Raw genomic sequence first — 24581 nt, 5'->3', positions numbered from 1 at the left:
ATTTTCAAACCACTTTCACCACTGTTTGCAAGTGGATTTTGCCATTCCGCACAGCTTCAAAGAGCACTGAAAGCAGTTTGAAAGTGCATTATTCTGCATGTGCGGAATGAGCCGATGACTCAGTGAAGCATGCTGCCTATTGGTAGCCCAGGATTTGGTCGTCAGCTGTCAAAGCCCAGTTGCTATTGGAGAGGCTGAGAACTGACCTGGGTCTTTCTACCCGAAGCAAAGTTGATTCTCTGCTACACAGATCTGTAGTTCCTCCCATACTAATTACTCCGAGTTAACACAAATGATATTCAGTGATAGCAAGCAGACTCCGTTCAGCAGCAAAAGTGAGGGGAAATGAATACTTGGCCCGTACAGGGCAGAAGCACAGAAAGAATTTGACAGGATATTGCCAGGCGTTTGCTGGAAACTGGTGGGCTGGGAGTTAGTTTGGATTATGTGAAAAAGGATGGCCAGGGGGCTCCAGAGAAAATGGGTCAGGGTTGCTGCTGCAAACATCTATGACAGTGATGGCGAACCTTTTCAAGACCGAGTGCCCAAACTGCAACCCAAAACCCATTTATTTATCGCAAAGTGCCAACCGGGCAATTTAACCTGCACACTCAGGTTTTAGTATAGAAAAAACGGTTGGCTCCGAGGCGCACGTTACTCAGGAGTAAGCTTGGTGGTAGTCAGTGGCTTTGCTTTGAAGCAACTGTGCAACGCTTCGAATGGGTGAATCACGACCCTAGGAGGGTTTACTCAGAAACAAACCCCATTGCCAGCAACCGAGCTTACTCCCAGGTAAAGGATCACGCTTTCGTGAAAATCAGTGGGGTTTAACAGTGCTTAACAGGGTTACCTACACTGCTTCCCCAAAACTAGGTCATAGGGTTAATGCTAATAATCTCCCTGAAATAATGATTATCACATGATGAACTATGTGCATGCGTGCCCACAGAGAGGGCTCTGAGTGCCACCTCTGGCACCCGTGCCATAGGTTCGCCACCACTGATCTATGAGATGGTGCCCTAGTCTAGCCTGATACCTCTGACTTTTTTTGTTGGCTTTCATTCAGAATATTTATCAAATGCTACAGTTGTATTGCAGGGTGGAAATCAGCCTCCTAACCTCACAGTGGGAGATGCGCTTGATTTGGGGGTTTTGTTCGTTTTGGGTTTTTTTGCAGTTGCTGGTCCCAATTGCCAAAAATAACCCTAAAGCCTTTCAAAAGCGGTTGGGGGGGGGGGGAGACTCTATTGGTGTGGATATTCTGACCTTGTTAGGGTGGGTGTGAGTGAGGAAATCAGTAAGCAAACAGATGTCATGGATATCTGATTCACTCTGATATAAGAAGAGCTAGATTCTCAAACTCACGGCCCTCCAGATGTTATGGACTACAGTTCCCATCATCCCCTGCCAGCATCATGCTAACCTGGAGAGCTTTAAAAAGGGCTTGGACAGATTTATGGAGGAGAAGTCAATCTATGGCTGCCAATCTTGATCCTCCTTGATCTCAGATTGCAAATGCCTTAGCAGACCAAATTGTCGGGAGCAAAAAAGCAACTGCAGGTGCCGCATTGCTTTCACGCTCCACCGCGTGGAAACCGAGGGGCACCTGGTGGGTCCCTCTTGAGGTAGTAGCAGAGTGCTGGACTAGATGGACTCTGGTCTGATCCAGCAGGCTAGTTCTTATGTTCTTATGATGGGAACTGTAGTCCATAACATCTGGAGGGCCGCGAGTTTGACACCTGTGCAGTAGACGGTCAAGGTTTTGAGGGTACGAGCTTTTGACCGTCAAAGCTCCCTTCAAGAGAGCTGTGAGTCTCCAAAGCTTGTACACTCAAATCTTATCCTCCTGTGACCTGTCTGCGTCCTTGCAGTGTTAACTTTATTTTTTAAAGCCCGCCTGCCTTCTCACATGACCCTCCTTCCTTTCCAGATCGAGAGCGAGACCAGCAAGAAAACCCTGGAGGCAGGTGGAAGGGATCCTCGCGAAGACTACCCGGGCTCTGACGGAGGAGCTCACTAAGCTGCTGGGCATTACCAGGGAGACATGTGAATGCTGTACTGGCCAGCCCCCCCCTGCCAGGGAGCTGTCCCCATTCAGACTCTGCAGTGCCTCTGAAGCTGTGAGGGCGTGGGGAGAGAGCCAGCCTCGCCTTTCCAGCCTCGCCAGCCTTACAGAATGGCCTAAAAACCCAGCCGAAACTCAGCCCGTTTTGCGGGGAAACGTTGCCCCCGGTTCATCCTCCTGCCATAGATTGGACATTGAAGATGTCTGGCGTGGGAAACCAGGGATCGGTTCCATCCCTTATTGATTGATGCCAGCGCCTCTTTCATGTCCCTTCCACCACCCCACCACCCCAAAAATAAAGCCCCCCTTCTCACTTTTTGCAGAATATTTGTGCTGATCCATGTGAGTGCGTAGCTGTTCCGAGTTGCATTCATTTTCTGCTAGATTCCAGACCGGCAGCACTTTAGAGATTAACAAGGTTGTTTTAAGTTCTCATACCCTCAAAATCTCATTTGTCCCTAAGGGGCTGCTGGACTCGAATCTGGAACGATATGGCTACCTTCTGAAATGTGCCCCCCGCCCCCTTGTTTCTGAATCTGGTCCCTTTTGCAAAGCTCTTTCCTGGTTGGCTAATGAGATCATCTGCCAATGTTGTGTGCATTGTGCGGCGTGACCAAACAGGATGTAAGGGAGGAGGAAGGGTTCAACTTGGAACACACACACCGCCACCCTGGGAGAGCAGGATGAGCCACCCACTTCAAGAGCACTTTTGAAATGAGGGGTTGACTCCAGAAGCCGGCAGACCATGTTGGTTTTGGTTCCCGGATAGTGCCTCTTTACATCCCACAAAGAGATGGACCCAAGAACTAGGTATTAGAGCCTTCGGAGCGTTGCTGGTTTCTTTTCTTCTGGTATTCTAGCTCGTCCACGGTCCACACGGCTCCTTTCACGTTCTCCACGCGCACAAAGCATTTGTGCAAGCTGAGGTTGTGTCGAATGGCGTTCTGGGGTGGCAGGGGGAGAGAAAGATGCTGAGAGAGGGCGTATATGCTGGGGCCTGCCTCCCATTCGATGCCTTGGCATGTTAGGAACAAGATCCACCAGACCACGGCCACACAGCCCGGAAAACCCACCAGAACCAGTTGAATCCGGCCCATTGTGCCATGCATGCTGCCAATACCTTGGCATGCAGTTTCGCGAGCGCTGCTTTCTCACTGGCCTGAAGAACCAGGGGGCATTCATTGAAAATGCTGGGGGGAAGAATTAGGACTCATAAAAGGAAACACTTCTTCACGCAACATATGATTGGTGTTTGGAATATGCTGCCACAGGAGGTGGTGATGGCCACTAACCTGGATAGCTTTAAAAGGGAGCTTGGACAGATTTATGGAGGAGAAAGTGAATAACGGCTTATAATCTTGATCCTCCTGAGCTTGAATTACCAAATGCGCCAAGCAGACCAAGGTGCTCAAGGGCAGCAACAGCAGAAAGGCCCTTGCTTTCCACAGCTATCATGTAATGAGCTCAAAAAAGGCACCTGGTGGAGCCACTGCATGGAAGTAGCAGAAGGCTGGGAAGGACGGGCGGGGCTGATCCAAGCTGGCTTGTTCACTATGTTGCCATGTTCCTGTTCTCCACCTGCCAGCTTGCCCACAACCTGTGGGAACACCAGGCATCTGTTAGAAACGTCTTGTTCTCACAGCCCTTTGCCCCTGCTCCACAGTGTCTTGAGCTTAATGATAATAAAAATGGAACCTGCCCTGGGTGGCCCATTGGTTTCGGTAGGAATATCAGAAGCTAGCAGGTTTAGTGCTTAGATGCAGGAGATCGCTCAAAACGAGAGCCGCGCAAACCACCTCTGTTCCCTAGTCCCATCTTGTCAGATCTCAAACGCTAAGCAAGGTCAGCCCTGGTTAGTAGAAGAAGAAGGAGGAGTTTGGATTTGCATGTGCACACTTACCTCTCACCTGCAGGAGACTCAAAGGGGCTGACAATCTCCTTGCCCTTCTCCCCTCACAACAAACACCCTGTGAGGTGGGTGGGGCTGAGAGAGCTCCAAGAAGCTGTGACTAGCCCAAGGTCACCCAACTTCCAAGTGGGAGTGCCCAGGCTAATCTGAATCCCCCAGATAAGCCCCCACAGCTCAGGCGGCAGAGCGGAGAATCAAACCTGGTTCCTCCAGATTAGATACACGAGCTCTTAACCTCCTACGCCACTGCTGCTCCTGGAAGGGAGCCCCAGAAGTTCAGGGTGTTGCTCTGCAGAGGCTGGCAATGGTCACCCACCTCTCCCAATCTCTGACCTTGAAAACGCTTTGCAGCGTCCCTATAAACCAGCTGTGATTTGACACCACTTCATCATTCTTAATTCACATTTAATCCTTACAAGGGAGTTTCAGGGTCGGGGCACAAAAAACTGGACTTCGAGACCTCCCTCTTCTTCATTTCCTTCTCTGTCAATGTTTTCATTTCCTTTCCTCTTGAGTTCAGACACCTCCTTTTCTGTCTGCCTTGCCGCCTGCTCCCTCATATTTATTTATTTACTACATTTGTATACCAGCGATGGCGAACCTTTTCGAGACCGAGTGCCCAAACTGCAACCCAAAACCCACGTATTTATCACGAAGCGCCAACACGGCCATTTAACCTGAATGCTGAGGTTTTAGTTTAGAAAAAACGGTTGGTGGTAGTCGGCGGCTTTGCTTTGAAGCAACCGTGCAACACTTCGAATGGGTGGATCACAACCCTAGGAGGGTTTAGAAGCAAGCCCCATTGTCAGCAACCGAGCTTACTCCCAGGTAAAGGATTGTGCTTTAGTTCTTCCCATGAAAATCAGTGGGGTTTAACAGAACAGGGTTACCTACATGTCGTGCCCAGCAGCCCAGGCCAGCCTAGATGCGTGTGTGGGAGGCGATTTTCGCCCCTCCCCCCCAACATGACGAACTCTGTGCACGTGTGCCCACAGAGAGGGCTCTGAGTGCCACCTCTGGCACCTGTGCCATAGGTTCGCCATCACTGTTGTATACCGTTCTTCCCTTTCCAGGTTTGGGGCAGTTTCCGGCATCTGATAAAATTGGGCATAAACCTTAGGAGTAATTTAAAACTTACATTTCAAAATGAGTACAAACCTAAAATCAACAGTGAGCGCTAGTTCAGGCTATTAACCAGTCCCTCATTCCACCAACTTTTGTGACCTTCCCCTTGAGTGGGACTTCAGCAACAGGATCGAGAAGCAAGTAAATGGGGATGGGGGGCGGGGGGGAGAAGGGAAGGAGAAGAGGGGAGGCGGGTATGCTTTTTTCACTGCCCAGAACCGAGATCTCCTCTCACCTTCCAGGTGGGTACGTTATGATTGTAGTAACTGAAATTCCTGCTGAACCAGCGATAAATCTCACTCAAGCTGAGCTGTTTCTTTGGCGATCCTAGAATGGCCTGCAAATTAAACGTGCGTGGGGTTAGCTTGAGGGGGGTGGGCGGGCAGAAGGCTCCTCATTTATTTATTTTTTGCAGAGGAATACAGGCCCTGGTGCCGAACTGGATGCATGTGGACGGAATTGGGGTGAGCGCAGCATGCTTTGCTGATGCGCCCTTTGTACATGGCATCCACAGGCCAAGCACAGGCCAGTTGAAAGTATGTTCTCTATCCTCTACAAGCCCTAGCTAAAAAGGTGCTCAAAGGTTATTTGTGTTGCTTGGTAGGCAGAGGCGCACCATGGGTAAATGGCGCCCGGAGACAAATTGTCTCCAGGATGCCCCCCCAGGCTCTGCCCCACCGCCGCCCGGCTCTGCCCCCTGATGCCCCCAGGCTCCACCCCCCACTGACCTTGACCCCGCCCATGTCACCATGGACATGGGCAAGGTCTAGGGTGCCCACCTCCCCTCCCCCTGCCGGCTGGGCTCCCAGCCGGCAGCCTGCAGTCTCTTCTGACTGGGGAGGGGAGGAAGAGAGGGAGGGGGGGGTTGAGGATGCTTAGAGGCAGCAGGAAGTCCTGTTGCCTCATCGTTTTTGCGTGCCTCAACTGACACGGATAGGTTGAGGCACGCGAAAACTACGAGGCAGCAGGACTTCCTGGTCACATGGGGGGCCAATTTTGCGCCCCCCACGTGACCAGAAGAGTGGCGCCTGGGGACAAGGGGTACCCCTTGTCCCTAGGTAGATACACCACTGTTGGTAGGATACTGGGTTCAACACCTCACAGGCAGGAGACACACGGAGCTCCCTCATACTGAAGCAGACCGCATGCGGCTCTTCTGCCCTTGCACTGCGGCTCCACAAGCCGAGCCGCCGGCCCCATCCTTGCCCGCCCTGCAGGCAGCAGGGCGGCCGCACCAACTGCCCGCGGTCAGCTGGGCCGTGCCGCGGGCCTCCCCTTTCGCCTGCCCATTGGAGCGGGGCAGGCGCTTTCCCGGCGGCCGGTGAGGCCGAGCCACCGGCTTCATCCTTGCCCGCCCTGCAGGCATCAGGGCGGGCGCATCCATGCGCTTCTCAGAATGAGCGGAGTAAAAGGTTAAAAATCCCCAATATATACAGTGTTATCTTTATTTTAAATGTCAAAAATTATTTGTGGCTCCAAGTGTTTCTTTTCCCGTGGAAAACAGGTCCAAATGGCTCTTTGAGTGTTAAAGGTTCCCTACCCCTGGTCTATTGAGACTGGCAGCGACCCTTTGGGGCTTCAGGCTGAGGTCGCCCTTCATATCAGCTACTTCCCTGTTCATGCTGGGGGTTCATCCCAGGATCTTCTACGTCCTCTACCCCCTCCACAGCTCTCAAGCAGAGATCTTCACGGCATCTACTTCCCGGTTCTTCTAACTGGAGGTCTGGGGATGAATCTGGGATGGCCCAGAATAGTCCAGTTTTGTCACTTCCTGGAAGCTAAGCTGGACTAATCCTGGTTAGTACTTGGGTGGGAAACCAACAAGGAAGTCCAGGATTGCTACACAGAGGCGAGTTCTATTCATCTCTGTCTTGACCCAGATCGGGTCTGCAACCTGCGGCTCTCCGGATGTTCGTGGACTACAAATCCCATCAGCCCCTGCCAGCATGGGGTTTGTAGTCCGTGAACATCTGGAGAGCCGCAGGTTGCAGACCCCTGACCTAGATGACCCAGATTAGGCTGATTTTGGAAGCTAGTCAGGGTTGGCCCCAGATTAGTGCTCAGATGGGAGACCAAGGCAGTCCACGGTCGCTGCACAGAGGCAGGCAAAGGCAAACTCTCTCGGCTCCTCAACCTGTCTTGAAGACCCTACATAGTTACCATCAATCAGCTGCGAATTGACAGCGCTTAATTACTAATACAGCTGAAACAGTAGGTAGCAAGGCTGCGCTGGAGTATTCCAGTCGACAAGGTGTTAATTTTTTTAGCAAAATGATGAAAACATGCTTTTCAAAATCAAAACCTCCAGGGCACAGGTGTCAAACTCGCGGCCCTCCAGATGTTATGGACTACAGTTCCCATCATCCCTTGCCAGCATGATGTAGTCCATAACATCTGGAGGGCCGCGAGTTTGACTCCTATGATCCTGGGTATCTCCCAGTCAGAGGTGTATCTGTTGAAAATGGTGCCCAGGGCTAGCACTACGGCTCACCCAGCCTCAAACTCCACGTGAAGTCCAGAGGCAGGGCACACCACCACCTATCCCGCTGGGCTCAGATTAAGCCCAGCGTCCAAGCAAGCGCCTTAGCAGGGTGTGACTGGCCCAAGCTGGTTATTCTACTGCTGGTTCCCCCCAAGCTCCACTTGGGCTGCAGTGTAAAGCTGGAGTGGTCATACTGAGTGCTTAGTTCTATGCTGGGCTCAGCCTGGCAGGATTGGGCTTTAAACCATCAAACAGGTGCCGCCCGCCCCCATGAGGAGTTCAGGGGTGGGTGCAGTTGTTCCCAGAGGCTGCAGGGCACCAGCTTGCACTCCTTGAGGGGCAGCACCCAGATCATATGCCACGCCTTGGTCCACCCTAGATACGCCTCTGCTCCCACTATGAACATCCCCCCTTTTTTTCTTGCAGTAACCCTGTTCCTGTTCAGAAATAGCACCCATGTGCCGAAGCACTTGGGCAAATCAAAAATAAGTCCCAAATTATTAAAACTTAAATTTACAAATGTTTGATCCCTGGATTTATAGAATACATACAATACATATATAATACATACATAATTTTAGGAGCAGAAAAAATAACTGCAGAATAATTTTTCAACCCTTATCGCTACCAGCCAAGAGGAATAAATGGTGAAATCGTGCATAACTTACCAAACTAATAAGGGTGGCATAGGTGTAGGGCGGGCGGGAGCTGCTGAACTGATCACTGCACACTCTTGGGTTTATCCCTGGGGGGCAAGGAAAGAGTACAGGGATGTTACTGGGGACAAACCCCTCTGCTGCAGCCCGATATCTCTCTTGAGGTTGAGGGAACTCTGTAGAACAAGGACTCCCTATGCTTCACTCCTACTTGAAACAGAACCTTTTCGCTGTAGAAAGCTGACCCATTGTAGTGCAGACTGACATTTTGTATATGCTCAGGGGCCGTCCTCTCCAAGGTAGCTCAGGGTTGCAGAAAAAAAATAAAACTGGAGTACTTGTTTATCCCGTGTTTCCTCCAAGGACTCTAAGGTGCTTTCCAATTATCCTCGGAGGATAACTGAGGAAAGACAAAACTGGACCCATCGGAGCAGGCGCCGAAAAAAGCAGCCAGGTTGATGGGGGTCTGGAGACCGAGCCCCACAAGGAGGGGCCAAGTGTGGAGAACTGGAGATTGAAGGGGGGCTTGATTGGCCTCTTGAGGTATCTGAAAGAAGGGCAGGGAGCTGCTCCTGTTGACAATGGCGTATAGGACTTGCAATCGTGGGTTTAAATTACGGCGGAAAGGTACCGACTGGATATTAGGGAAAAAAATGTTTCCAGTAAGACGAGTTCAGCAGTGGAATTGGCTGCCTAGAGTGGCAGTGAGCTCCCCCTCACTCGATGTCTTCAACCATCAACTGGACAAACACTTATCAGGGATGCTTTAGGTAGATCCTGCATTGAGCAGGGGTGTTGGATCTGGGGGCCTGTCTGACCCCTTCCAACTCTATGATAACCCTGTGAAGTAGGAGTAGGCAGAGGGTATATGTGACTGGGTCAAGGTCCGCTTAGCGATTGAGCCTGGCTCCCCCAAGTCCTAGGCCTGGACCTAGAGAAAAAGAAGCGTTTGGATTTATACCCCACCTTTCTGCCCTGTAAGGAGACTCACGGCGGTTTACAAGCTCCTTTCCCCTCCTCTCTCCACAACAGACACCTTGTGAGGCAGGTGGGGCTGAGAGAGTTCTGAGAGAACTGTGACTAGCCCAAGGTCACCCAGCAGGAATGTAGGAGTGCAGGAACACATCTGGTTCACCAGACAAGCCTCTGCCACTCAGGTGGGGGAGTGGGGAATCAAACCCAGTTCTGCAGATTAAAATCCACCTGCTCTTAACCATGACACCAGTCGTTAGATTCCAGGATGCCCACTGGCTTCTTGTAAAACTGGGGCTGTCTTTATCCCACTCGCAAAAGGGAATGGAGTATATATCCCTGCTCAAGGTGGTGCTTGTAATTCTGTACTCTTGGGGAGAGAGAGAAGAAGAAGAGTTTGGATTTATATCCCCCCTTTCTCTCCTGCAGGAGACTCAAAGGGGCTGACAATCTCCTTGCCCTTCCCCCCTCACAACAAACACCCTCCTAGCAGGGGTAGGAACAGAGCTGAGAGAGCTCCAGGAAGCTGTGACTAGCCCAAGGTCACCCAGCTGGCGTGTGTGGGAGTGCACAGGCTAATCTGAATTCCCCAGATAAGCCTCCACAGCTCAGGCGGCAGAGCTGGGAATCAAACCCGGTTCCTCCAGATTAGATACACGAGCTCTTAACCTCCTACGCCACTGCTGCTCCCTTTTGTCAGGATACCTGGGAAGTCATGGCACGGCCTGGTCACTGAGGCAGGGAGTGTGCTATCTAAAAGCAGCTATCCACAGCAGGAGCCCTGCGGAGGAGAGTGGTCAGCTGCAGCACTGTAGTCAAACCTCTGCTCACACCCTGAGTTCGATCCCGACAGAAGTTGGTTTCAGGTAGCCGGCTCAAGGTTGGCTCAGCTTCCCATCCTTCCAAGGTTGGTAAAATGAGTACCCAGCTTACTGGAGGTAAAGAACAGACAAATGGGGGAAGGCAGTGGCAAACCATCCTGTACACATAGTCTGCCTGCCTAGTGGGTGCACTCTAATCTGGAGAACCGGGTTTGATTCCCTGCTCTGCCACTTGAGCTTATCTGGTGAACCAGATTAGCTTGTGCACTCCAACACATGCCAGCTGGGTGACTTTGGACCAGTCACAGTTCTTCGGAGCTCTCTCAGCCCCACCTACCTCACAGGATGTTTGTTGTGAGGGGGGAAGAGAAAGGAGTTTGTGAGTGAGCCTCCTTACAGGAGAAAAAGGGGGGATATAAATCCAACTCGTCTTCTAGTAAACACTGTGATGAGTCATCACCATATGGTTCAATGACCCCTTTATTTAATTAGATGTACACCCCGCCCTTTCCCAGCTACACTCTGGGCAACCAACAACAAACATAATATACAAAAGTCAACAAATCAAGAAACAAACTATAAACTCACACACACATAAATTCAAAATTTAAATTAGCTAAAATGATGCCCTAAAGATTATTCCCTCATTATGCCAAATTAATAATTGTGGCATTCTTTACTCCAACTCTTGTCTAAACTTAGAACTAGAACTAAGAACGGAAAAGTATAGGCAAGGGCCGGAATCCAGATAAGTCTATTCATGCCAGCAAAACAGACTTTGCCTTCTCCTTTACCCATGGCTACCTTGCAGCAATGAGGGCCAAGTCCAAGAGCCATGTCCTCGTCAGTAAAGTATAGGGCATCTGCTTTAGTAGGGTTAGTCAAAAACACTACTGGAGATATGTCGAAGACTTTCACAGCTGGATCCAACTGGTTGTTGTGGGCTGTGTGGCTGTGGTCTGTTGGATCTTGTTCCTAATGTTTCGCCTGCATCTGTGGCTGGCATCTTCAGAGGTGTATCAGACACAGTGTGTAACAACAGACTTCTCTCTGTGATACACCCCTGAAGATGCCAGCCACAGATGCAGGCGAAACCCTGAGCCCTTGTGGGGAGGGCAGTGTACAAATAGAATTAGTTAGATCGATCGATAGAGACAGACAGACAGACAGACGAGAGACAGAAGAGAGACAGACGAGAGACAGACGAGAGACAGAGAGACAGAGAGACAGATGAGAGACAGAGAGAGATGAGAGATCGGGGGTTGGGGTGGGGAGCCTGGTGGGGGGGGAGAAGGGAGGGATTTCAGCAGGGTCTAATGTCTTAGCATTCACCTTCTAAAGCAGTCATTTTCTCCAGCAAAACTGACCTTCGTTGCTTGGAGATCAACTATAATAGCAGGAGATCTCCAGGTATTACCTGGAAGTTGGCAACCTGACCAGGGAGGCAAACAGCCTCTTGGCCCCTGTTCAGTGGTGGGATCCAAAAATTTTAGTAACAGGTTCCCATGGTGGTGGGATTCAAACTGTGGCGTAGCGCCCTCAGGGCTGGGCGGGGCCCGACGGGGGCGGGGCCCGACGGGGGCGTGGCCGGGCATTCCAGGGGCGGGGCATTCCTTGTCAGGGCTGTGGCAAGGACGCAGCTGCTGCGCCAGTCCTTGGGCGGGAAACGAATGCACGCAGGTGCAGGCTGCCACGCACGCTGGTGCACCTCCTGCTAGCCTGCTTCAAGTTCTGCGCACTACTCCTGAGAGGAGGGGCGTAACTAAGGCAAAAACCACGTGGCAAAATCACCAATTAGCAACCCCCTCTCGGCACACACAAATAATTAGTAACCTACTCTCGGGAACCGGTGAGAACCTGCTGGATCCCACCTCTGTCCCTGTTACTGTATTTCTCACTCACTTGAGCAGGTGTGGGCCCCGAGCCTGTGGGAGACACGGTCCTGGGTGCGAATCTTACCTCTCGGCCGGTTGCTCTGAGCTCTGGCCTCTGGGGCATAAGGGTGCTGTGAAGGAGGCTCAAGGTCCTGCTCCGCCCGCATAATGCGCAGTTTGTGCTGCTCTTGGGCCAGCTGGGAAGATGTGGAAGAAGGAGAGGAGAATTGCGCACTTGATTCCTTCATATGACACCTGCGTCGTTTGGGCAACCGGGTGGCACATTAGACTGCATGTGATCACAGCCAGTTCCAGGGGCTTCTTCTTCCCTTCCATCGTCAGGTCCCCTGTTCACGCCATCCTTCCCTCCCGCCACTTGCATGCCCTTCCCCTGCCTGCCTGCAAGCATCCCCTCTGCCCACGCTTACAGCTGCATTACCATTTGCAGTCCTCCTTTTCCTGGTGGGAATGGCAGCGTGTGCATCTGAGATCATGAACCTATAGCAAAGAGGGTCAGCGGGGCATCTCAACCATAGTAGGCACAAATGGGCCCCACCCAGAGACATATCTAGGGAAAATATAGCCTGGGGCAAAATATGAGTGCCCCCCCCTCCCCCAGCCCAGTATCAAACAACGTTTTTTTGCACCCGGAGGGAAGGAGGAGGGAACAGATGTGTAGCTGGGCAAAGCTGCGCCCAGGGTGGCCTGCGAGTCCCCCTCCCCCCCCCCCCAGCGCCACCACTTACCTTAAGCACCACTTCCAGGTATGATGGTGCGGCACGGGGATCCATTGGGGGGGGGGAGAAAATTTGGAAGCTGCCATCCCCCCTCTGCCCCACGGACCACCTGCTCCTTCAGGCGGAGGGGGTTTCCCTGCCCGGCGCCTCTGCCTCCCGGAGTGCCCGGGACAAGCCTCCCCAGATATCCCCATTGGCACTACGCCTCTGGGAGGGAAGGAGGAGGGGTATGGGGGGCGATTTTCCACCCCCACGTGACTAAATGACCACAGCCTGGGGACATCTGATCCCTGGGCAGTACGTCCCTGGCCCCACCACCTGTCTCTCCACAGGGCATGCTGACGCCAACCTTGCATCTACTAACGGCCACTCCCCTTAACTGCCGGCTGTCAATCTCTGGCCTTTTCCACACAGATCATTTGCATTGTTCCCAGCCTGCAAATAAAACATTTCTTCTGTGGAGTTCCACACTGTTTTCCTGGTTGGTTTTGGAAACGTTTCCAGCTCCCTGCCAAGTAGCCGTCTGTAGTTTCTATGCGACTACAAATGCCCAGCCCCTTCTAACATTCAAGCTGCAAACTATTTTGCTTGATGGTGGTCACCTTCCTGGACTATTACAGCGATTGCAACCCCAAGCTTGAAGAGAGATTCCGAATGAGAAAAACGATCCCTTCATTGTTAAGAACATAAGAACATAAGAAAAAGCCAGCTGGATCAGACCAGAGTCCATCTAGTCCAGCTCTCTGCTACTCGCAGTGGCCCACCAGGTACCATTGGGAGCTCACCTGCAGGATGTGAAAGCAATGGCCTTCTGCGGCTGTTGCTCCCGATCACCTGGTCTGTTAAGGCATTTGCAATCTCAGATCAAAGAGGATCAAGATTGGTAGCCATAGATCAATTTCCCCTCCATAAATCTGTCCAAGCCCCTTTTAAAGTTATCCAGGTTAGTGGCCATCACCACCTCCTGTGGCAGCATATTCCAAACACCAATCACGCGTTGCGTGAAGAAGTGTTTCCTTTTATTAGTCCTAATTCTCCCCCCCAGCATTTTCAATGGATGCCCCCTGGTCAACATTTTCTACCCCATGCATAATTTTATAGACTTCAATCATATCCCCCCTCAGACAGCTCCTCTCCAAACTAAAGAGTCCCAAACGCTGCAGCCTCTCCTCATAGGGAAGGTGCTCCAGTCCCTCAATCATCCTTGTTGCCCTTCTCTGCACTTTTTCTATCTCCTCAATATCCTTTTTGAGATGTGGCGACCAGAACTGAACACAGTACTCCAAGTGTGGTCGCACCACGGCTTTATATAAGGGCATGACAATCCTTGCAGTTTTATTCTCAATTCCTTTCCTAATTATCCCCAGCATAGAGTTTGCCTTTTTTCACAGCTGCCGTGCATTGAGTTGACATTCCCATGGAACTATCAACTAAGACGCCCAAATCCCTTTCCTGGTCTGTGACTGATAGCACTGACCCCTGTAGCATTGTTCCGCTGAACGCCTTTCTCATCTGGGGCCGGAGTCTGCTGCACTAGTGGCTTTCCGGTAGAACAGCAGCCCATTTGGTTTGCTCCCAAGCAGGTGAATGAGTCACAACACTGCCTTTTTTTTTTTAAAGCAAGTTGTCCATTTGAAAAACGGGAAAGCCCCCTGGTGGTATGCGTGGGAATAGCTGTGGGGGTGGGGCTGAGGCAGGGGGTGGGATCATAATGCAGATGTGGGCGGGACCAAGAAAACTCCAGAGTTTCCTGTCCTCATGGCTGCCTTCCTTGGCTTTGCTGTGCTCTTCCCTAAAAGTAGAGCAAGTTTAGGAAAGAACGGGAAAGCCAGAAGGGGAATGAGAGCACCACAACACCGGATGGAAGGGACGGGCAGCAAAGCCCCAGCTGGCGCAGCCTTACTCAGAAGTAAGCCTCACCGTGCTCCGACTTTCTGCCCAGCCGCTGAGCTCAGTCCCTGTGTGGTGCTTACCTGTTCTTCCAGTTGGTACACCAGCTTCTCCTGCATCCACCGCTCAATGCTGCTCGCCATCTGCTCTCGGCATGCTCTGGGAAAGACAAGAGGGCTGCTCAAAGCCATCTTCGAGGCTTTCTCTGTCAACTGTGCCAAGAGGAGAAAACCCAGCGAGGCTCTCTGCATTTCTCACCAGAGGCCCAAGGCCCAGTTTTCCCTTGCAGAGCTCAAAATAGAACCCGTGGCGTAGGAGGTTAAGAGCTCGTGTATCTAATCTGGAGGAACCGGGTTTGATTCCCAGCTCTGCCGCCTGAGCTGTGGAGGTTTATCTGGGGAATTCAGATTAGCCTGTACACTCCCACACACGCCAGCTGGGTGACCTTGGGCTAGTCACAGCTTCTCGGAGCTCTCTCAGCCCCACCTACCTCACAGGGTGTTTGTTGTGAGGGGGGAAGGGCAAGGAGATTGTAAGCCCCTTTGAGTCTCCTGCAGGAGAGAAAGAGGAGATATAAATCCAAAACTACTACTCCTCCTCCTCTTCTTCTTCTTCTTCTTCTTCAAGTTAGGCTTAGTGACAAATGCAAGGAATGGGCACATAGAGAGATGGATTGATGCACCAACTACAGTTGAGCGCCTCAGATTATGAGGCGTCTCTAAGGGAATGAATTACGACATTTTCAGGACAGCATAGACCAGGGTCTCCAACACCGTCGTTGTGGGCGCCATGGTGCCTGCCAACACCTTTTCTAGTGTTTTCTGTAATGGGCACAGTGGCAGACAAGATCAACTTACCTTCCTCCGAGAAAAGAGTGGAAACCAGGCATGGAGTCTGCAGGTAATTTCTTCCCCAGGTATCTCTCTTGGGAAGGAGATGTATGGAGAATGGCCTCTTGGCTCAAGCTCCATCTTGTGGCGTTCCCTCCTGGAACTGAGAAAGACAACAAGAAGAAGAGTTTGAATGTATTCCCCGCCTTTCTCTCTTGTAAGGAGACCCAAACCCCTTTCCCTTCCTCTCTCCACAACAGATACCTTGTGAGGTAGGTAGAACTCAGAGAGTTCTGAATGACCTGTGACTGGCCCAAGATCCCCCAGCAAGAATGTAGGAGTGGGAAAACAAATCCAGTTCACCAGATAAGAGTCCGCTGGAGGGGTGGGGAATCAAACCCGGTTCTTCAGATTAGAGTCCACCTGCTCTTAACCACTGTACCAGGAGTCTGCAACCTGCAGCTCTCCAGATGTTCATGGACTACAAATCCCATCAGCCCCTGCCAGCATGGCCAATTGCCCATGCTGGCAGTGGCTGATGGGATTTGTAGTCCATGAACATCTGGAGAGCCGCAGGCTGCAGACCCCTGCACTATACCATGCTGGCTCTTAAAATAGAGGAATAGGTAGTTAGCTACTCGCTAGCGGTCAGTGCGAATTTCTGATACTTGACCTTACAACACAAAAACCTCCATTTCCACTACATTCCATTTCATGCAAAATGAATTTATGATTTGTTATTTTTCCACCATTTCCTTCTTCACACTAAATATTGCTCAACACCAGGTGTCAATATTATTATTATTATTATTATTATTATTATTATTATTATTATTATTATTATTATTATTATTATTATTATTATTATTATTATTATTATTACTACTACTACTACTACTACTACTACTACCACCACCACTTTTATGTATGTATGTATGTATGTATGTATGTATGTATGTATGTATGTATGTATGTATGTATGTATGTATGTATGTATGTATGTATGTATGTATTTATTTAATATACCGCCCCATCCCGAAGGGCTCTGGGCGGTGTACATCATAAAATATCATACATAAAACATCATAAAATATTAGCTAGAGGAGCGAATCAAAATTATAATTAATAGATCAGTTCTCTGGGTCTCATGCCTGCAATGGAGGGCTCAGGCTAACCCAATCTCATTAGACTTCGTCAGCTGAGCAGGACCAGCCAGGTTCAGTAGTTGAATAGCAAACCACCAAAGAAGTTCAGAGTCGCTCTGCAAAGGCGGGCAATGGCAAACCACTTCTGTCCATCCCATGCCTTGACCTGGATGGCCCGGGCTTCTCTGATCGCATCATATTTTGGAAGCTAATCAGATTAGTGCTTGGATGGGAGCCAAAGGGATAGCTGGGCCAAACCAGCCTGGTGCTAGTCTATATTTTTCTCTCCCATGCTCCCCATGGCGCCTCTCATCTCTTCCTTCATTTTAGCCCTTTCCTTTTTCCCATAACTTTAGGGCTGAAAAGGTTCATTCGCGAGTTCAGGCTTAAAACGGCCTGGATGGGAATTACACTTCCCAGGAGACTCTAGGAGCTCCTTAAGGTCTCCTGGGAACTGAAGTTCCTCAGGTCATTTTTTAGCCTGTACTGTGAACAGGCCTTTTTTTCTGCCTGAAAAAAAGTTCTAGGAAAAGGAAAGGAACTAAGGTAAATGTGGATGGGAGGGCTTGGCCAAGGGGCACCACAAAGGGAGGGGCCTGGGGGTGATTTTCTGCGCCCCTCCAGGCGTGGGCCCGGTGCACAGTGCATCCCTTGTCCCCCTTGTAGCTCCACCACTGATGGGAGACCATCAAGGAAGTCCAGGCAGAGGCCAGCTATGGCAAACCACCCCTGAGCATCTCTTGCCATGAAAATCCTCTGTTCTGTAAAACATGACTGCAGGAGGAAGGACTTGAGTCTACTTACAAGAGGAGAGACTTTGGCCCAGGATGTCTGTCTGGGCATCTGACTGCCGGAATGCCCCATGAAAGGGTGCGAAGAGAGGCTGTGGTTGACTGCTGTCCGTCAGGGAGACCTGGGAGAAACAAAGGAGTGATGCCAATATCGGCATCTGTGCACACAGTGCCAGGGGGAAGGAACTCAGGGAACCCAGCGGGGTGTTGGCAACTATACGTCATGAGGTTGTGGCATGCCCCCTAGCCAGGCTCTCCCCCCCCCCCCAAATGTCCTCAGAAATGGCCAGTGGACAGCTGACAAGTGCCAAGTTACATTTCGTGATGATGTCCCTTTTGGAAGCAGATGTTGATACATCAGTGCTGGCCTTTGTTTGCAGCTGAAAAGTCCCATTCCCCCACTCCACCCCCTGCAGGTTGCCAGAGGGTACCCGGCAACCTTATTGTGACATAACTTCTTCCTGAACGCCCAGAAGTGGCACCCCAGGGTCTGGGATATTCTAGGAATCCTCAAAATATCTGTGATAAATACCATAGAATTGGGGGAAATGCCTAAAGCATTGCAGGCACTATGACAGTGGTGGCGAACCTATGGCACGGGTGCCAGAGGTGGCACTCAGAGCCATCTCTGTGGGCACGCACAAACAGAGTGCTCCCCCCCCACACACATCTAGGCTGGCCTGGGCCACTGGGCTCAATTATTAGCATTAAACCTAAGACCTAGTTTTGGGGAAGCAGTGTAGGTAACCCTGTTAAGTGCTGTTAAACCCCACAGATTTTCATGGGAAGAACTAAAGTGCGATCCTTTACCTGGGAGTAAGCTCAGTTGCTGGCAATGGGGCTTGCTTCTGAGTAAACCAACTAAATATGGTTGTGTATGGTTGATTCCGCATAGCATAATTATACTGGGTTACATTTGGGAGAGTCGTACGGTTTCTTCAAAGCAAAGCCACCGACAGCTACCAAGCTTGCTCCCGAGTAACGCATGCCTCTGATCCAACCGGTTTTTTTTAAAATTAAAACCTCAGTATTCAGGTTAAATAGCCATGTTGGCACTTTGCAATAAATAAGTGGGTTTTGGGTGGCAGTTTGGGCACTCGGTCTCGAAAAGGTTCGCCACCACTGCACTATGACATCCCTTCTGGACTGAAGATGACATCATGATTTTCACATAGATTTCCCCACCCTTTCCCCCCCTCCTCAAGCTCCTTAAGGCAACCCAGTAAGTCTCTTTGGCCCACAGGTGGGTTCATCATTATTATTATTATTATTTATTAAATTTGATATACCGCCCTATCCCAACAGGGCTCATAGACTTGCCAGGGCTCATAGACTTGCTCATAGACTTGCCTTGACTTTTGGAGTGCTCGGGGGTCCTGGCGAAATCTGTTGGATCAGCACCAGCTGGTCCGATTTGTCCCGGGACCAAGTGGGCATGACCCTTGATTGGTTTGGCAAGAGCCGTGGGTGGACCTGCAGGGCAGAAGCAGACAACACAGCAGTTATTCTGCTCATACGAGGTTAAGCTTCCTGTTTTGGGGAAGTCCTCAAGAGACAACTTGGCCTAGGAGAGCCCCAAGCATCGGGGGGGGGGGGGGCTGGTGGCAGAGTGCCACAGATGTGCAGTGATGTGGCCTTGATCTTGAAGCAAAGGAAAGTTTGACCCTTTGCACTGTTATTAACTCTTGGTCCAGCCTACCTCATAAGTTTGTTGTGGAGTTAAAATGGGAGGAATGCACACACATCCCCAAGCTCCTTAGAGAAAGTGTGGGACATGAGCATGAGAGATGTAACAGGAGGGGGTTGGACTTGATATATAATAGGATTGCCGATACTGAAATAATAAGTTCTGGGGATTTGGGGCGGAGTCTCGGAAACCTGGGGAGGGAAGAGACCTCAGCAGGACATGACATAACAGATTCTACCCTTTAACAGATGCAACTCCGTTTCCCATGGGACCAGGGTGTCAGGGGAAGCCTAGTCATCTACAAAGCGTGTGAAGCCATTTTCTCCAGGGAAACAGATTTCTGCAATCTGGAGATATCCTGTAATTCGGGGAGATCCCCAGACCCCACCTGGAGGTTGGTAAACCACAGTAGGGAACTTATTCTCTGTCAGTGCAAAATCTGAACAAGCCCAGTGATACAGCTTGTTAGAGCTTTGCTGGTGCGCGGGTTTGATCTAGTAGATCTTGTTCCTGAATATTTAAGCTCAGACAGAGCTCAGAGGTGTATCACAGAGAAAAGTGTGTACTTCTCTCTGTGATACACCTCTGAAGATGCCAGCCACAGATGCAGATTAAACATTACGAACAAGATCTACCAGACCACGGCCACACAGCCCAGAAAGCCCACAACAACCAGTTGAGTCTGGCTGTGAAAGCCTTCGACAATACACTGAACACCCAGCATAGCTGCACCATCTGCCCTAAGCAAAAGGTGGCAGCAGGAGAAACCCCTGCCTCTACGCGCCCAGAGACAAATGCTCTCTGATGCCAGCCACAAGTGAGTGGGATGTTTGTCTCGCAACTTGAATCCCGACACTTACTGGTTGCTTGGAAGATGCAGCCCGGATCACCACCGTTGGTCGGTTCTGGGGGCCTCCCCTTTGGCTGTTCTGCACAAAGCTCTTGGGAGCCACAGAAGAGGATGGCTTGGAGCCAGGCATTGGGAATATCTGGAATAAAAACATGGTCAGATTCATGAGCATTTATTTATTTATTTATTTATTTATTTATTTATTTATTTATTTATTTATTTATCTATCTATCTATCTATCTATCTATCTATCTATCAAATTTATAAACTGCCCACCCCCTCATATTCTGGGCGGTGTGTACACTGGGCTGTTACTACAATGGCCAAAACAACATACACCCAAAAATCAGTTAAAACAAGTTAAAACAATATACTCAAATTCATAAAACTAGCATCAATACAATATACATAACAGCAAGAGATTTCATAAGTATGTGTGGCTCCGCATTCCAAGGCCGATGGGGTAGCAGTGTCAGTCAGGATATTATATTAGACGGGTTGATGGTAAGATGGCACGTAGCATGGGGCATCCTGAGGGGGGTCTAAGGCCGGCCTCACCAAAAGCCCGGGTGGAACAAACCGCTTTTACAGGCCCCAAGTGACTCTCCTGTCCCAGGGGTCTACACGCCTGATGGAAGGGCTGCTCCACCAGGCAGGGCCAGGGTTGTGGAAAGCCCTGTCCGGGTAGAGGCTTTCAGTCGTGATAATGGAGGGGCTAGGGCCACTAGTAAATTGGCCTCTGCCGGACCACAGAGGCCTAATGGGACATATGGGGTGAGACGGTCACGAAGGTATGCTTTCTGCACAACCTTCAACACCAAAGGCCTGTCCCAAATCAGTAGGAATTTTTGAAAGTTGCCAAGGCTCATGATTTAGGATTTAGACACCACAAATTCACCAGATGCACTCACTTGTGCCCATCCACCATAAACCACTGAAGCAATTTCTGGCTCTGATGAGGAATGCATTAGCTTTTTATTGGCTGATGCTATTTTGATGCTATTGGCTGATGCTATTTTGATGCTATTGGCTGATGCTATTTTTGTTTTCTTTTAAGCAATAAATATAAGGAAGAAATTAGTACATATTAATTCTGCATGAATCCTAGGCAAATTGTTTTAATGTTTTAATACACACGTCAGTGCTTAATACTTGTATATGATTTTCTTTGTCCAAATCCAAATCCAAAACCTTTATTAGGCATAAAACCTGAGTGTGTCATGAATTCCAAATACAATAAAAAGATTATTATTGCACAACTTGCAGTACACAGAGTAAAAATGTAGCAACAGCTTGTTTTTCTTTGTAATATGTTTGTATTAACTGTCTGTAATACGCATTACGTGAAACCTATGTTTAATAATGTTATGGCCCATGGCTACAAGAGTAAATACATGACTGACTGATGCTCACCAGGAAGAAAGTCCTACCAAAACATGTGGGTCAGAGTTTCAAGACAGAAACAAACTGAACATTGGGCTAGATCCAGAGGAAATTTTCCTGGGGCAGGATGGGGCTTCCCTGCCCCCCCCCCCCCATTGCAGCTCATGGATCTCCACCAACTAACGCTCCTGGGAATTCCACACCTGGAATCTGGCACTTTAGCACTGTGCCTTACAGTCCTTCCTCAGTGAGGGGAAGGGCTGGTGACCATGCTGGGTGTTAAAGCAGCAGATACTCTGGAGTAGACCACATTGTACAATGCAATGCAGAAACAACTGACAGACACACAGTCAACGGTGCAGAAGTTCTACGACATTGCACACGACACTGATTTTGCACTCAGCACTTGTCTAGGGGTGGACACATCTGTCATGGAGCAGCAGTGGCGTAGGAGGTTAAGAGCTCGTGTATCTAATCTGGAGGAACCGGGTTTGATTCCCGCTTCCGTCAGCTGAGTTGTGGAGGCTTATCTGGGAATTCTGTAGATTAGCCCAAGCGTGACTCCCACACACACGCCAGCTGGGTGACCTTGGGCTGGGGTCACAGCCGGAGGCCTCTCAGCCCCAACTCCACCCCACAGGGGTGTTTGCTGTGAGGGGGAAGGGCAAGGAGATTGTAAGCCCCTTTGAGTCTCCTGCAGGAGAGAAAGGGGGGATATAAATCCAAACTCTTCTTCTTCTTCTTCTTCTTCATGTAGATTTTGCCCATCTACACATGTCATTTTGACAGTCTCTGACAGGCAGAGGGTTACTCAGCTCGGCACCTACCCATTCCGAACTCTGCATGACTTGCACAGGGCTTCCTCACTGAAAAAGGGCAGCAGAGTCTGGGCAGAGGAATTCTCAACCAGAGGGTTTGCTTGTCTCAAAGCACCCCCTTTCCTGCGTTAGGTCTCGAACCTTAAGCCAATAAACAGACTCTGTAGTGTTGATCAGTTATGCTTATTGATGAGGCATCATAAGGTCAAAGCCTGGCAAAGCCAGTTCTAACAACCCTGGCCTTTGCCATCCTCTTTATCCCTGTTGCAAATCCCCCCCTCCCACTTTCCCAAGAAGTTGTGGAAAACAGTCCCCCGAGCTGAGGTGTCCCAAAGTCGGCAGCAGACGGTAAGAGAAAGCCACCTGGCTTCCTGACCCCACAAGAAATGAATGCAACTCCGTTTCCCATGGGACCAGGGTGTCAGGTGAAGCCATAAAGTAAAGATCAATGAAAGAATGCAGTGGTAACATATACCTGGCTGGTTACATATATCTTTTAGCAGCATTGATTTGTAGAGTTAGGAATGCATCTCAATCACATAGATACAATCCCCCTGATACTCTGGCTCATTCCACACATGCAGAATAATGCACTTTCAAACTGCTTTCAGTGCTCTTTGAAGCTGTGCGGAATAGCAAAATCCACTTGCAAACAGTTGTGAAAGTGTGCGGAAGGGGCCCCTGCCTGCCTGCCTGCCTGCCTGCCTGCCTGCCTGTGCCTGCCTGTGCCTGCCTGCCTGCCTCACTATGGTGCCTTTGCACCTCCACCCAAACTCTGCTGCCCCACTGTGGAGGCTGTGCTGAGGCAGTGGAGTTTGGGCAGAGGAGGGGGGCACAATTTCAGTGCTTGCCCCAGGCACCATTTTCCGTAGCTACGACCCAGGGAAACTGATCTATGTAGTCTGGAAATCAACTGTAATTTCAGGACATCTCCACCTGGAAGATGACAACCTGATGTGTTGTTGAAATGGGGCCCTCGTGTGGCCTCGGTGCTCCAAAACCATCTTGATTTGGCAGCTTGAGCCGGCCTGCCATTGTGTCTGTGCTCCCTCGAAACAAGAGGGAATGTTCTGTCTCTTGTCAATGCAGATATCACGGGGGGTCCAAATAATCGCATGGGTCAAAAGAGGCAGGCAGCTGGCCCCTAAAGAAACAGTACACAAGCCTCACACCAACAAGTATCAGATTGCACAAGCTTTGAAAATTGATCTCCTTTTGCCTTTATATTGCTGTTTTACTGTCTGCACAGTTAATAAAGCACCACTTGGTTTTCCACTGCATTTACATGATTGCTGGTTGACTTTCTCACCAGGCAAAAGGGGGCGCAGCTGCTGCATGACCCCAGGTTCCTTTCACACGACAGGCGTAGGTAGCATTCCCAAACTGGAACGCTTGCCACGAAAGTGATCCCCCTGAGTGCTAAGTTGGGTTGCCAACTGTGCTTTGGAACTACCTGGAGACGTGAGGGCGGAACCTGGTGGAGTCTAATGCCACGCAGCCCACCTTCCAAAGAAGTCATTTTCTCCCGGAGAAGTGGAACAATTGTTTCAAATAAATACATAAATAAGTGACCTGTGTAGTCTGGAGATGAGCTGTAATCCTGAGAGACCAAACTCTTGTCCTCCTTGGGCAGACTTCAGGGATGGGACCTGACCCTCACTCCAACAGACACATCTGCTTGCGCACAACAGGAACTCAAAAACCACGGGGGTGGGGGGAATTGCTGCAAAACACCTGCGCCGCAGCCCAGATCCGAGTGGCAGGGTTTCGTTTTGATGCAATTGGGCTGACTGATTTGCATTGAAAGCAGAGTATAGCAGAAACCAATACAGAAAGACCCAGATAATCCTGAGTTGCTTCATAATAGGTGGACTAATTAAAAGCGAGGGGAAACGTGGGAGAAAGCAAGCAATAAACTCTATACTACACTTTGACATGCTACATGATGCTTTGGGGTCTGGCTGGCACATGGCCCCGACGGCACAGAACAAAGAAGCCAAGATAACTTTATACGGGTATAAGATGGATGTGCCCTTTGATTGATTGATTGATTGATTGATTGATTGATTGATTGTGTTTATATACCGCCCTCCCCTGGAGGGCTCAGGGCGGTGAACAAAACATGATATAGAGCACATACATCAGATTAAAATTCATTAAATATCAGTTAATAGGCTCTAATAAAATAAACCCCACCCCATTAAAATGCAGCATTATTAAGATCAACATAAAAGACACACAACCGAGGGCTACTATACTGATCAGTACCTAATCAATAGGTCAGCTCATTAGAATGTGACCTCAGCAGCTTATTTACATACAAGCAGAGAGTTAACACTTTAATGACTGGTTGTGACAAACACTTTTCTTTTCTTTTTGCAAAAAGCGCTGGCCAACCCGCATCTTTCCTGCTTTGACCTTTCTCCAGAAAGCAAAATGCGAAGCCAGTTCTTACGGGAAAGTAGGGAGAGGTCTGACTCCGACAGTTCCTGGCTGAGGTGCAGCAAGCGGGTTGCAAACTCTGCCACTTAGGGCAGACTTTTAGA

At 49.9% G+C, this 24581-nt stretch overlaps 2 protein-coding genes across 2 annotated transcripts in view; one reads left to right on the top strand and one right to left on the bottom strand.

Annotated features, from left to right (window-relative positions):
- Positions 1-2390, top strand: part of CCDC22 (coiled-coil domain containing 22) — a gene marked incomplete at its 5' end in the record, with an annotated part of 6038 nt that extends 3648 nt beyond the window's left edge. The window contains 2 exon segments of the mRNA XM_048492278.1: positions 1931-1993; positions 1995-2390. Coding sequence (XP_048348235.1) covers positions 1931-1993; positions 1995-2309 — 378 coding nt within the window.
- On the bottom strand, positions 2364-24581 carry LOC125430334 (forkhead box protein P1-like). The gene is made up of 10 exons (XM_048492276.1): positions 24491-24581; positions 19845-19973; positions 18648-18770; positions 17311-17419; positions 15389-15524; positions 14615-14690; positions 11933-12101; positions 8250-8326; positions 5335-5436; positions 2364-3009 (listed from the first exon to the last, which is right to left on the bottom strand). Exons 2-10 carry the CDS (start codon positions 19962-19964, stop codon positions 2872-2874), a joined length of 1050 nt encoding a protein of 349 aa, XP_048348233.1. The 5' UTR covers positions 19965-19973; positions 24491-24581; the 3' UTR covers positions 2364-2871.

The sequence above is a fragment of the Sphaerodactylus townsendi genome, linkage group LG03 (assembly GCF_021028975.2).
Source record: "Sphaerodactylus townsendi isolate TG3544 linkage group LG03, MPM_Stown_v2.3, whole genome shotgun sequence".
In the NCBI taxonomy this organism is placed as follows: domain Eukaryota; kingdom Metazoa; phylum Chordata; class Lepidosauria; order Squamata; family Sphaerodactylidae; genus Sphaerodactylus; species Sphaerodactylus townsendi.
The sequence above is the reverse complement of the archived record's forward strand: the minus strand, read 5'-3'. Positions and strand labels throughout refer to the sequence as shown.

Bases quoted from the DNA above. Each gene is read 5' to 3' on its own strand.
- LOC125430334 (XM_048492276.1), bottom strand. From the start codon at position 19,964: ATGCCTGGCTCCAAGCCATCCTCTTCTGTGGCTCCCAAGAGCTTTGTG. The intron at 15,525-17,310 runs GTAAGTAGACTC...TGTCTTTCTCAG, and splicing joins GGGCCAAAGTCTCTCCTCTT to TTCCAGGAGGGAACGCCACA. The intron at 3,010-5,334 runs GTGAGAGGAGAT...CTGCCACCCCAG, and splicing joins ATAACGTACCCACCTGGAAG to AACGCCATTCGACACAACCT.